The 12,409-nt window shown below is 45.8% G+C and overlaps 1 protein-coding gene across 1 annotated transcript in view; it reads left to right on the top strand.

The window, feature by feature from the left end:
* Positions 1 to 8,552: 8,552 nt before the first annotated feature.
* b4galt5 (UDP-Gal:betaGlcNAc beta 1,4- galactosyltransferase, polypeptide 5) overlaps positions 8,553 to 12,409 on the top strand; it is a 74,795-nt gene continuing 70,938 nt past the window's right edge. Inside the window, exon 1 of the mRNA XM_084333638.1 lies at positions 8,553 to 9,031. Within this exon, the coding sequence (XP_084189764.1) occupies positions 8,932 to 9,031 (100 nt within the window). The 5' untranslated portion in view covers positions 8,553 to 8,931. The remainder of the gene's footprint in view (positions 9,032 to 12,409) is intronic.

Below are 12,409 nucleotides of genomic sequence, written 5' to 3'. Positions count from 1 at the left end.
TGCTGAGGAGCGTGAGTCGGGGCAGCCAAATCTCTATGCATTCAAATTCGAGGTGGATTTGTCACAGACAGGTGATTTCCATATTAGACAGTTCATGATCAACACAGGCTACAGAGACACGAATAGAAGTGCCAACACACACACACACACACACACACACACACACACACACACACACACACACACACACACACACACACACACACACACACACACACACACACACACACACACACACACACACACACATTACATACATACACACACACACACACATGCACCAAGGTTATTATAGTTATATTTCGTTCTTGTCTAGCGTTCTGCTCTGCTGGACCAAGTCGTTATACCTATTGTATACATTTAAAAGTATTTGCTACATGCACCTTATATCTACCCGTCCACGCCCATTTCCGGTCACGTATATAAACCATGGGGCGAGGCCGTGCTCATCCTTCACTCGTATCTGACAGTTTGGATTTTTTTTTTATTTTTTTTTGCTATCTTTTTGTTTTCTTTGGGATGGCATCTCCAACGAGACCCAAGAAGCCCTTTATGGGGCTCCACCAGCGCCTCCTCCTCTCAACCTCCACGTAGCTTGGAGGAAGAGAGGCAGCAGATAGAGCTTCGCACTCTCTTCCCCAAGCTTATGGCGACGGCGGCGCTGGCTAACGGGATTCCGTTGCCAGTGCCCCCGCTGACACCTGTCCCCGATGCCATGGTGGGCCACTTCTTCCGGAAGAACCCGCAGGGCAGACCGGACATGCTGTGCCCGGGCTTTCCTGGGGCCAAGTGGTGCCCCGCATCACGGGCCTGACCTCCTCTTACCTGCCGTTCACGCAGGTAGAGGGTCTGGTCCGGGGCTTAAAGGGCGCTGTGCCACGGTTTGACAAACCGCTGGCAGCCGTCCTTTGCCCGGATATGATGTGGGAGCCCAGGAAGAAGCCGATGCCGAGAGGGAAGTCGGCCCGGCAGCTGGCGATGTGGTCCGACCAGGTCTACATCGCCTCAACGCAGAACCTGGCTGCCGCGACCAACATCGCACAGCTCACGGCGTTCCAATCGGGCTTGGTGACGTGTGTGGAGGGCCTGGGTCCCGACCAGTGTGAGATCCTCGCCCACACTGTAAGAAAAAAAGCTGCAAGAAAACGGTAAATGTCTGGCATCAATGGTTGCCAAATACTCAAATTACAGTAAAATCAAATACATTTACAGATTACAACCTTTATTTAATTGTTAATATTTTGATAAAAGGTAATTTACTGTATTTTTATGGCATTTACACTTAAAGTAGAAAAACAAAAGTAATCTGTAAAATAATACAGTGAATTTCCCGTGAAAAAACATTTATTTTTTACAGTGCAGGCCTTGGGGGCGATCCTGCACCTCACGCAGCTCCAGGCCATGGCTTCGCTTCGGGGAAGCTGAGGGCACTGGCCACCCTGACCCAGCGGCACCTGTGGCTGGAACAGGCGACGCTGGAGGACCGGACGAAGCTGCCCCTCCTCCTGGCCCCCCTCTCCGAGGACGGCCTCTTCGGGTCCTCCATTGAGGAGGTGGCGGTGGCCTGCAGGGATATGGAGGAGCAGCGGTCACTCCTTGGTCACCACTTTTTAAAACCGGTGACCATGGAGCGACCCAACCCACGGCGCCACAAGTCCGCAGCCAGCGCGTCCTGCAGCGCCTCCCAGGGCACCAGCACGTCCGGCAGTGCCTCCCGGGGCGCCAGCACCCACAAGAAAGCGCGCCGCACCCCGAGGGGGGAGCCCAGCAGCGTACCCCGGCCTGGTACCTCCGCCTACCCTGCACTCGGGGGGACAGGTAGGGGACCTGCAAGCTCTCGCTGCACCCCCGACCCGTCCTCCCAGAACACCTGCCCATGGGGGCAAGCAAGAGGCAGGAGGTGATGGGCGTGGGACCGAGCCTAGGCTGTTGTTCCCCTTCCCTTCACCCCTCTCTTCTACTTTTCTCTTTTCACCCTAACCCCCCCCCTCGTTTTCCCCCCAAACTACGTTTTAAGAGTGGCAGTTTTTGTTGAAACAACGTGCAGTCATTTCACTAATGTGTTTTGTGTATGCCTCAAACAAAGTGACGTTGAGGGCTCCGCTACCTTTTTCTGATAAGTAAAAGTAGGCAGGCAGCAATTCTTGTTTTATGAAATGGAGCGGTGGGGACTCATATGGACTTGTTTTTTAAACAAATGTAGACCCAGAGCCCACGGTTGGTGGCTAGCTATCGTGTTTTTGGCTTTTCAAGTGATGAAGCGAACATATGCTTCACGTATGTTTTCGCTTATAAATCAACACAGGGCTAGAGACACTACTCTTTTTCACCTCGTACGTTTTTCACTTTACATGAGGTTGTTTGGGGGGTGTGGGGATATAAACCCTTCTTTCTTGGGTGTGTTATATCAAATTGGTGAAATTCTGACAGGTGCGGGTAATGGGCCAAATAGCCTGCAACAGGCGCTCTCATCACTAGGGGATCCCCGGTACACACCAGCGTAATGACGTACGTACGTGGGATTCCGCTCTGTCAGGTTGGGCTGGCGTCCTCAGCAGAGGGGGGGGGGGGGGGGGGGGGGGGGGGGGGGGGTTCCCATGCCCACCGACTCAGAAGAGTGGGGCTGGGGGTGGGCCTCCTGCCATAACGACGTCACAGGGTTCCAGTTTTTTAATTGGCCCGCGGGTATGCCGTGAATTGGGGCCTGCGTAGTCAGATCCCAACTCACGCTGTCAAATTAGGTCTCTGCGGGATAAACTGGCGTCTTCCCAGGTTCTGTGTATAAATCCCGTGTCAAGGGTCCTTGCGGGGACCGGTCTCCCTCCTTTTACCCGAATGGGGAGAGACGATGGGTTGGGGCTTTTTCTTATTGAAATTCACCCAACACCGTTCTCAGGTTTTACGAACCTAGCTATCGGGCTGCGAGCCCCGGCCAAGCAGAGACCGTTCTTTTTCTTTTTTTCGAACCGGGACAGTTACAGCCCATTGAATGGGCATAATGTAAAGGTCTGTTCCCTATCCTTCGATATCAGCGCCTGGTCCTTAGGGACCGATATCAGCGCCTGGTCCCGGGCGTTTTCAAATTATCTGATTTGAACAAGCTATCTTAGGGACCGGCACGCCCTGGTCTGGCCGAGCAGCATAGTGGCGTTTTATGTGGTCAGCCAGGAGGGAGTTCATCCCCCCCCCCCCCCCCCCCCCCCGCCGGTAACCGGTTTTTAGAAGTGGGTTGGCAGCGTTGGGGACCCAGGACTCGTTCTGGTCGCGCCGGACCAGATCAGTCTAGCCTGGTGTCCCGCCGGGTAACAGTCGAGCTCTGCTCGTACAATGTATCTGTCAGCCCGAGGGCCCTGCACATTTCCAGGAGAAAATACCGGGGCGGACCGGACGTCACGGAGGCCCCTCCTCCCCCGCTCAGCAGGTGGGCCATCGAGGTACTGTTTTTTAGCAGTCAGCCCCTCTAAGCGCTCCTGTGTAGTTCACGGTCCTCCAGGCATGGGTCGAGCCATGCTCTTGCTAAGGAACCTGTCGGCCTGGGTTAAAGGAGCAACCCTCTTTTTTGGAGTGGTTGTCTCCCCGGTATGCCAGTGGCAGAGTCAGCTTGCTGGCAGAGTCAGGGTTCGGAACCCCGACCCCACGAGATTATGACCCCACGAGATTATGACATTATGAGGGAGAGCCTCCTCAGAGAGTTTCAGAGCCTCCTCAGGGAGTTTCAGAGCCTCCTCAGAGCGTTTTCAGAGCCTTCCCCTCAGTGAGAGAGCCTCCTCAGAGAGTTTCAGAGCCTCCTCAGAGAGTTTCAGAGCCTCCTCCTCAGAGAGTTTTCGCGGTGTATCAGACGCCCCCTGTGGTGTCACAAGCAAACGCCTGGGGAGGTCTCGATGCCACGGCCTCATTGTCCTCACCAGGTCCCTTTGGTCAGGTCCTGGCTCCTGGACTCGACAGAGAGCCCTGTTCCTCGGGTGGTCCATGGGGCTGGGACTAGGGGTGGGGGAAAAAATCGATACATAGTAGTATCGCAATACTTTGCGTGGCGATACTGTATCGATACAGGGACGCCAAGTATCGATATTTAATTATTCATATTTTTTTTATTTTTTTTATATAAGTTGCATTGTTCATTTCAATACCTGTAATAGTACAGTAGTCCACACACACACACATGTGCATTCAGTTAAATTGGAATATGACTGTAATACAAACAGTTCAGTTTGTCAGGTACATGCAACACAGATTACAGTGTTTACATCTGTCTGCTTGAGAAAATACCATGTTCTGCAATAAAAATGATTGAAGTGAGATGAACAGACTGAACTTTATTTTATTAGATAAAACATGTTGACAAAGTTTTACTTTGCAGTTGAAAAAAGGTAATAAATAAAATTTGATCAACATTTTCTTTTTTTTCTCGCAATACTCAGAGTATCGCGATACTATCGTATCGTGACGCAAGTATCGCGATAGTATCGTATCATGAGGCGATTCCCACCCCTAGCTGGGACCTCCTCCGCGTCCCGCCGCTAAGGCCTCGCTGGTGGAGTCAGGGTTCGGAACCCCGACCCCACGAGACGCCTCGCTGGCAGAGTCAGGGTTCGACAACCCCGACCCCATGGGATGTGGGAGCGGTAACGCGAACATATGCTTCGCATACGTTTTCTCTTGTAGCGAGCGGGATGCACGGTGGGGTCCCACGGTCTACTCACCTTGTGCGTCTTTTTGGGTGCTGTCACCTTGTTTCGCACAGTCAGTGTTCTGTCCCTCCACCCCTCACTAGGATGGGTGTGGGGGCCCGGACCCTCCCCATTGTTCTGATGGTTGTAAAGGGGACCTCAGCGGGTGTATTTATCGGGCCTTCGCATCCTGCTCCGCTCCTGTTGTCCAGCAGAGCAGAACGCTCATAAGAACTCATATAACTAGGGTTATATGATAACCTTCGTTCATTAAAACACTCAAACTAAAACTATGTGTTGAAGAAAAACTTTTAGTTAACTGAAATAAAAGAAAAATCTACTTTAAAAACAAACTAAAACTAACAGAATCAATATTGTGTACTTACAAACAACCAACTAAATAAAAATAAATATATATACAGAAAAGTTTTAGTCTTTGTCAATTTGGTAAAAGTTTTCAACAGCAAGATTATGGGAGGCATTGGTGCCTGGGATGTCTACTGTACTTGACTGTGAGTCAATTGTCTTCACAAAATGATGTGTTTGTATACCTATTCTGAACTTATTAAATCTTGCCCTGATAAATACCTTCCAGAATATTTCTTTTTATAAAATAAAACTAATACTGAAACTTAAACTAAAAGCTTAAAGGAACATGTCAACTTTATGGGAAATGCGCATAACGTCTTCTCCAGAGTCAGACCAGAAGATAGATACCAATGTCCTCTGTGCATTCAGTAGAAAGCTATCTGGCTGCAAGCTAGCCTAGCTTAGCACCAGTGAATGGAAGCGGCTACGGACCACTAGGCACTAGCCTAGCTTAAAACTCCAGGAGAGGTGTTTTTGGCCAACAGCTATAGGCTAGGTCCGTATCCGGGGCCATGTACATTCATAGTGTAGTTCCGTAGCAGGGTGGATTATCCCTGGTTATCCCGTCACTACTACAACAAGGTAAGAAAACTGTATTTCCCAGTCTCCAAAATCACTGCTGACTCGACACATGACAAAATTCCTCCACACCTGAAAGCCGTAATGTTGTGCCAAAATCCTACCCCTTGCCATAATTTTACCCCGCCCACTCAGTCAGTGTTGGTTAATACTGCTGGAGCATTGGTTCATTTTGGTCCGATTTCCTTGCGCGATTTTGCGCGCCGCGTGGGAGTAAATTCGAGACACATATTTGGTTGCGAAAAGGTGTCCCACGGTCTCCTCTATGGCCGTGCATATTTTCACGCGGATCGGAATCACGGCGCGCCTGTGGGACACTTTTCCGTTTCGGCGAGTTTATTCCACGCTTTCGGCTTTCCTTTTCTAAGCATTTTCGGGGCTACATGTGAATGAGTAAAAGTTGCGGGACGCCCAGATGTTCCCACGGTAGAAAGCTCACGTGGAGCCCATAATAGGCTCACTTAATACAGCGTTTTTAAAATCACACGACATTTTCAGGGTCGCAAGCCGACCTTTTCCCCTCGTTTTCGATGATGGAAGTGATTTAGGAAAAGCTTCGGCACGCCGAGAGGTACCCCGTGGATTTAATCGGCCCGTGGGAGCAGTCACACGCATAGCTGTCAACATTGGGATTTGAAAAAACTGGATATTTCGCCCCGCCCCCTCCCAATGTAGTCTCCTCCCCCTTGTATGTATATATATATTGTCTGCACTGCGCAGCCGTGGAATCGCGAGGCCATAGATTTAGAATAGATAGAAAGGGCACATTGTGGTGTATCATAATTCATTTGTTGAATACAATAGGATTTTTATAACGTTGACACAAATTAAAGAATATTTACACTAAGGTCTCTTTTACCTCTTATTTAATTCATTCATTAATTTAATTGTAGGCACTGTTTATATTGTACATAGTCCTGTGTGTTGTATATTGTGTCCTATGTTACTTTTGTGTTTATTGTCTCTTTCTATATACACCGTGGGAAGGGGGGCACGTAATTGAATTTTTCTGTATGTCTTGCACAAATTGGAAAATGACTAAATTGACTTTGACTTTTAACATGTGTCTATAATTCAGACACTATTTGTAATGTTAAAAACTGATACTGCTGTAATATAAAGTGAAATTCTACCATGCCTCAATGTATCAACTTTAAACATACACTCAATGTTAATGTTAGAAATGTTCATTTCCATTATTTCCACCATGTGCAACATTTCCTAAGAACAGCAATGTCCATTCTATCAACTCCAAATCTGTGCTATGAGCTAAATTCTCCCGGTGCATGCAGAAGTAGAATTGCTATCTTGTTTTGGACGAATGAGTAGAAATGAAAAACAGAAATCTTCTTTTATTAAAGTAGTTTTGACATGTGATATAAAGATATTGTTTCATTGTGTATTGATTAACTTTATATTTGCTCTTCATTCATATTACAAAAGTTATACTGGCACGTCTAATACAGCAATGGATTATGGGTAAATGCAACGTTAAAGCAGTGCCAATGTAAGACTGACTTTACATTAAACGAATGATAATAATATAGTATAAAGTATGGTATTATTTGGACTAAAGAATGGTGTTGTCTCACCCTACTTGCATGTTGAGGGAGAGCACCATACATTATACACTGAGAAACCACGGCCGAGAGTGAGCTCTCCGGGAACAACCCCACTTTTCAATAAGAAGAAGAAGAAGAAGCTTCCAGTGGCGTCGCGTGGGTAAAATAACAGGGGAAGCCAAAAAAAAATTATTAAAAAAAATTATTAAATATTTTTCTTAATTTTTTTTTGTCAAGCATTCACCATGTACACTACAGTATGGCTCGGCGGCCAGTCAAACTTATTTTTTATTTTGGCCTGGCCTTCACAAAAAAAAAATAAATAAAAAAAAAATATTATAATTTTTTTTTTTTTATATATATATATTTTTTTGTCAGCCCATTGTTTCTAGTTGTGGCGGCGGCGCGGCGCGATAGTTAGATAACCTAGGTGGGTGGGGAACAACCAGGATTTCACTGTCTGCGACAGAGTTGGAGAACTATCTGACTCTCTCCCTCGGATCACACACACACAATGGAGCCGTGCTGCCGCTTGTGATTGGTGGAGGCGGGACCAGGCGATACAACTGATTGACAGTGGAGGCGGCGAATGGAATGGCAGATGGCACTCTGCAGAATACTGTAACAGCCAGGTAGTGAGCCAGGTAGTTTTGTAATAATGAAAGGTCTGTTATTTAATGTTTGTGTAAGGGCTATTTTAACTGTTGATGGGTAGTGCATCAGTAAAGTGAATATGGTATTGTGCTCTTGCTCTGTTTGAATAGGTGGAGAGAGTGGTTAACTGTATTATAATAGTAAATAGACAAATATGTTGTGCTCTTGCTTTTTTCTTTTTGAAGGTGGAGAGAGTAGCATTGCTAGTGCAGTTTTATTTGAGGTTCATAACAGTACATTGTACTAAGCAATTGTTGGCTTTGTGATTCACATGCACTAAAATTCACCAGAATGCAGCAAATTAAGATCAAATGCAGACGCGGTTCTGTTCTGTCGCTCCCGCTGTCTGATTGGCTGCACTGATGCAGTGTGTCAGTGGGCTTGATTGCGAACAGCTGCGCACAGCGGTCATTATTGTTCGGCAGACGGACCTCTGACGAGCACTATTGACCAATCACAAGCAAGAATTTCGGCGAATACAGTACTGTTTGTGATTGTGATACAAAAAGAGTCCAGAACAAGAGAGTATATACATTTGACGTAGATCAGCATGTAGCCTAGTAGCCTACTAACGTGAATAATCAATCAGTCGAGGCCTGAAAGAGACACACTCCCATTGAAACACATGCCCCATGTTAGCTACTTTTTCAACGCCCACTTTCTGCGCTGCTCATTTTGCAGAGGGGGCGACGCTCCATTCCACTCATAGGGCTGGTAGGCAAAGCAACGGGCGGATTCGATCGGCGTCGCACTGTGGGCCAATGATGAGAGGATACCACGCCAGTTTTAACTGCATTATCGCAGTTAGCCCTTCCAAATTGGACATAGCCTCACCATCGAAATTTTGAATGTCTTGATTGATTGATTGAATCTATTGGCGCTCCTCTCCTCTGCCCACTCTGAAGCATACTTCCTCCTCGCTTGGCCACTCGCCGCTGCCGCAGAGCGACCGCTCCGGTGATCAGATCGACGAGAGATTATTCGCGTTATACCGGCATCTGGGCAACGCTTGGGAGGAGGTTCGAAGCGAATCGGAACCGCTGTGCATTTCTTGTAAATAAGCGACGTGCCTGTGTTTTTCTTTTGCTGCCAGTATAATGTCGAGACGATTCCGGAGAAGGTCATTCCTTGGGCTTTTATTCCTCTTCTCGCTGTCCACCTCCGCATTGTATTTCATCTACTCGGCCCCCGGTATCGGTAAGTCATGCATTCATTCTTATTGATGTCACAATAAATGATCTCGTTTTGATAGCAGAGTGGTTTAAACCTAGGCTGCCTGCCTGGTGATGTGTGACAGCGCGTCTTTGCGCCTGGCAGTGTTTGACAGGAGGAGCACATTATAGGATGGACGCGCAGCATGGTGCGCCTCTGCCGAGCTTTGATCTCTCGCGGTCGCAGTTTGTGACACGGATGGATGGTTGCTTGCTCCTCCATCCTATAATGTAGCTCATCAACGCAACCGATCATCATGACCGTAATCCTGATCCTGATGATGATGATGGCAATTTTAGGCGTGATTGCCATGGCTACTGATTGGCCCACGACCGACCTATCTAGGCTATTTTGGCTTCGGCCCATGTGGTCATTATGTCAGCAATATGTCCTTGGAATAACCGAAGTTTACCGGTGGTTTTATACGCCCGGAATCGAATCATTTTCCTGGCTAGCCTAAAGGTCTCATGAATGGTAGGCTATTGCTCACAAAAGCTATGCGTTGTCTAACACACGATTGTTGGATTCCAGAAACGGCTTGTCCAGGGTTAGCCTATAGCCAAAGCAAGTATTTCCAAGTAAAACTGCCAAGTGTGGTGGTGACAGGTTTGAGTCCTTGAGAGCGCATCCATCATCTGCTGCCACTACAGTCACATGCAGTTATGTTCCCCAGCCCTGTGCTCACTGGTCACACAGCCAGGTCCAGGATCATCAATATGCTGCTGCTTCATCATCCCCTCCTTTGGCTCAGTGTCTGTCTGTCTGTCTGTCTGTCTGTCTGTCTGTGTCTCTGTCTGTCTGTGTCTCTGTGTGTCTGAACTGTAAGTCCACTGTTTTGTCTTGTGTTTTCTTGAGATCATAATATATTGACTTAAGGGCACGGCTCACTCATCTCATTGCCTTCTTCCTTAGATATGCAACACAGAAAGCATGTGATTGGCCATGTGACATTTCAGTACATTTATTGTGGCTGTACTGGCTTATCTCATTGTATGGAGAAGTGGGACTATATTACCTGACTTACTGGACTTAGTCCCTAGGTGTGTGCCACCTAAATGTGTTGCCATTCCCTGAACATGTTGTTCGATTAGATTAGATTCAAATGTATTCTTCATCATACAGCACAAGTACAGCACAATGAAAAAGAAGTTTGACATCCAACCAGAGTGCAAATGTAACAGTAAAGTGTAATAGTAATATACAATGTACAGGTATAAAATATATAAATGAGTACTACTGAGTGTGGTGCTAATCAGATGTATGTACAATGTTGTAGTATTAATGTACAGTGATACAGGTATGAAGACACTGTGGTAGTAAGTCGTACTGGCCAGCAGCGTAACTAGGATGTGTGTGCGCTCTTCATGGCATGATCATGGTTGCTATGGTAATGTAGAAAATGGTAACAAACCGCAGTGCACACTTAACCTTTCTCTGAATAGTTGGTGGAGCGTTGATCCAGTCACTTGTTAAAAAGTAGACCAAGCCCAGCGTGTGGGTGGACTGCTTGAATCATGGTGTTGATTGATTAATTGATTGAAATTCTTCTTAATTGGCCATGTACAATTATATTACACATATAATGATGTATGCAGCTTCACCATGAGGCACCGGAGGCGTTGTATCTACCTATCTCAAACCCTGCCCTTTTTTCTTTATCCTCCAATCACAACTGTTGCTTTCCTCGGAGTCCAAGGGTCCGAGGGAAGCAACTGTTGTGATTGGAGGATCAAGAAAAAAGGGTGGGGTTTGAAATGGGTCAAAAGGATAAACAAAGAAAAGTCCAAAGTCAAAGAGCTTATCTCCTGTTACCCATCTGCATTGACACTGAGAAAAGCCCTGACTGGTGAAACGTCACAGTTGAATACATCGGACCTTTTATCTGCAGACAGACATTGTCTGCTTCATCATACCATCAACCGATGTGATCACGGCTGCTCAGTTATTGGGGCGACAGTGGAGGTAGAACAGTCGTCTGGTAATCCGGAGCTTCTCGGTTCGATTCCTACTTCTCCCAGGCAGCATGGTTTTCCCTAACTGCTCTTGATGAGCAGGTCTACACCTTGCATGGTTGCCTCCGCCATCGGTGTGTAAATGTGTGAGTGAATGGGTAAAATATGAGGAATATAAATATATGGGCAATTCCAGCGTTATGGATGTTACATTCAGAGAGAACATTGGAAACTTAACTTAACATTGACAAGGCATCGATTTGAATTGGAAGTATAATTTACACATTTTAGTTACACTTCATTACACAACATTTTCCTGGCATTTTTTCAGACTACAACATGAATCCAGACTGGTTTGACCCTCAAAATGGTCCACCGAAGTCAAACATGTGGGTAAAGCCCTATTTTTGATAGTGTTTTTTGTCTATTTCAGACGTGTAACATCCATAACGCAAAAATGTAACATCCATAACGGCACTTTTTTGTGATTCATTCCTTGAGAGGAAATGCCAGGTTTTCCTGAATGTGCTTTTTGGGTACCTCAAACCCTTCCCTACAAAGTGATAGTAAACATGTTATTCTTTGAAAAAGATATTCACAGAGTTTTCATCATGTGTTCAGTGAGTCCCAAAAGCTTGTCAATTTCCGTAACATCCATAACGCTGTGTATTTTGTCACCTATCTCAAAATCCAAAAGGTCAAAACATTTCTTATTGCAGGCTCATCTTTATCTCAATAAGTGTAACTAAAATGTGTAAATTATATTTCAAACAAAGGGGTCATAATCGGACTTAACACACATTCGCAATGTAACATCCGTCACTTGCAATGTAACATCCATAACGGTAACATCCATAACACTTGTAAAGAATACAAAAAATAAGACCAGAATGACTAATTGTTGCTAATATGTCATCTTTATAAAAGTTAGCTTTGCTTAGGAAGTTTGGTTGACATTGCATTCCAGGTGCATGTTTTATGACAACTTTTCCTGGAAAACGTTATGGATGTTACATTCGCTGTCCCATAAAGGGGCATTATAATAACAGCATGCTTCACCTGCCAATGGAAAGACACAAAGTACATAATTGATTCACATATTGATACAACAGCCCTTCATGACCAAAGGTGAGGTTAGAAAAATATCTGTTGATTTTTATTTTTGCCATTCTGGCCATTCAAAAAGTCATACAATTAGGTTAATCGAAAAATAAATGTGTACATCATTGTGTCTCCTCCTGTAGTGTGAAAAAACATGCATTCTCATAAATATTACGATCAAATCTATTTTGTACTTCAAAATATAGACCTTGATGATACATTTGAAATTGGTTTGGTTATGATCATGTTATTTAAATTTTTTCATGGTGAGGTTGACATTTGCATGGAATTGCCCATATATGTATTATAT

Source organism: Notolepis coatsorum (genome assembly GCF_963971535.1).
Source record: "Notolepis coatsorum genome assembly, chromosome: 17".
In the NCBI taxonomy this organism is placed as follows: domain Eukaryota; kingdom Metazoa; phylum Chordata; class Actinopteri; order Aulopiformes; family Paralepididae; genus Notolepis; species Notolepis coatsorum.
This window is presented reverse-complemented; position numbering and strand designations above follow the sequence as displayed.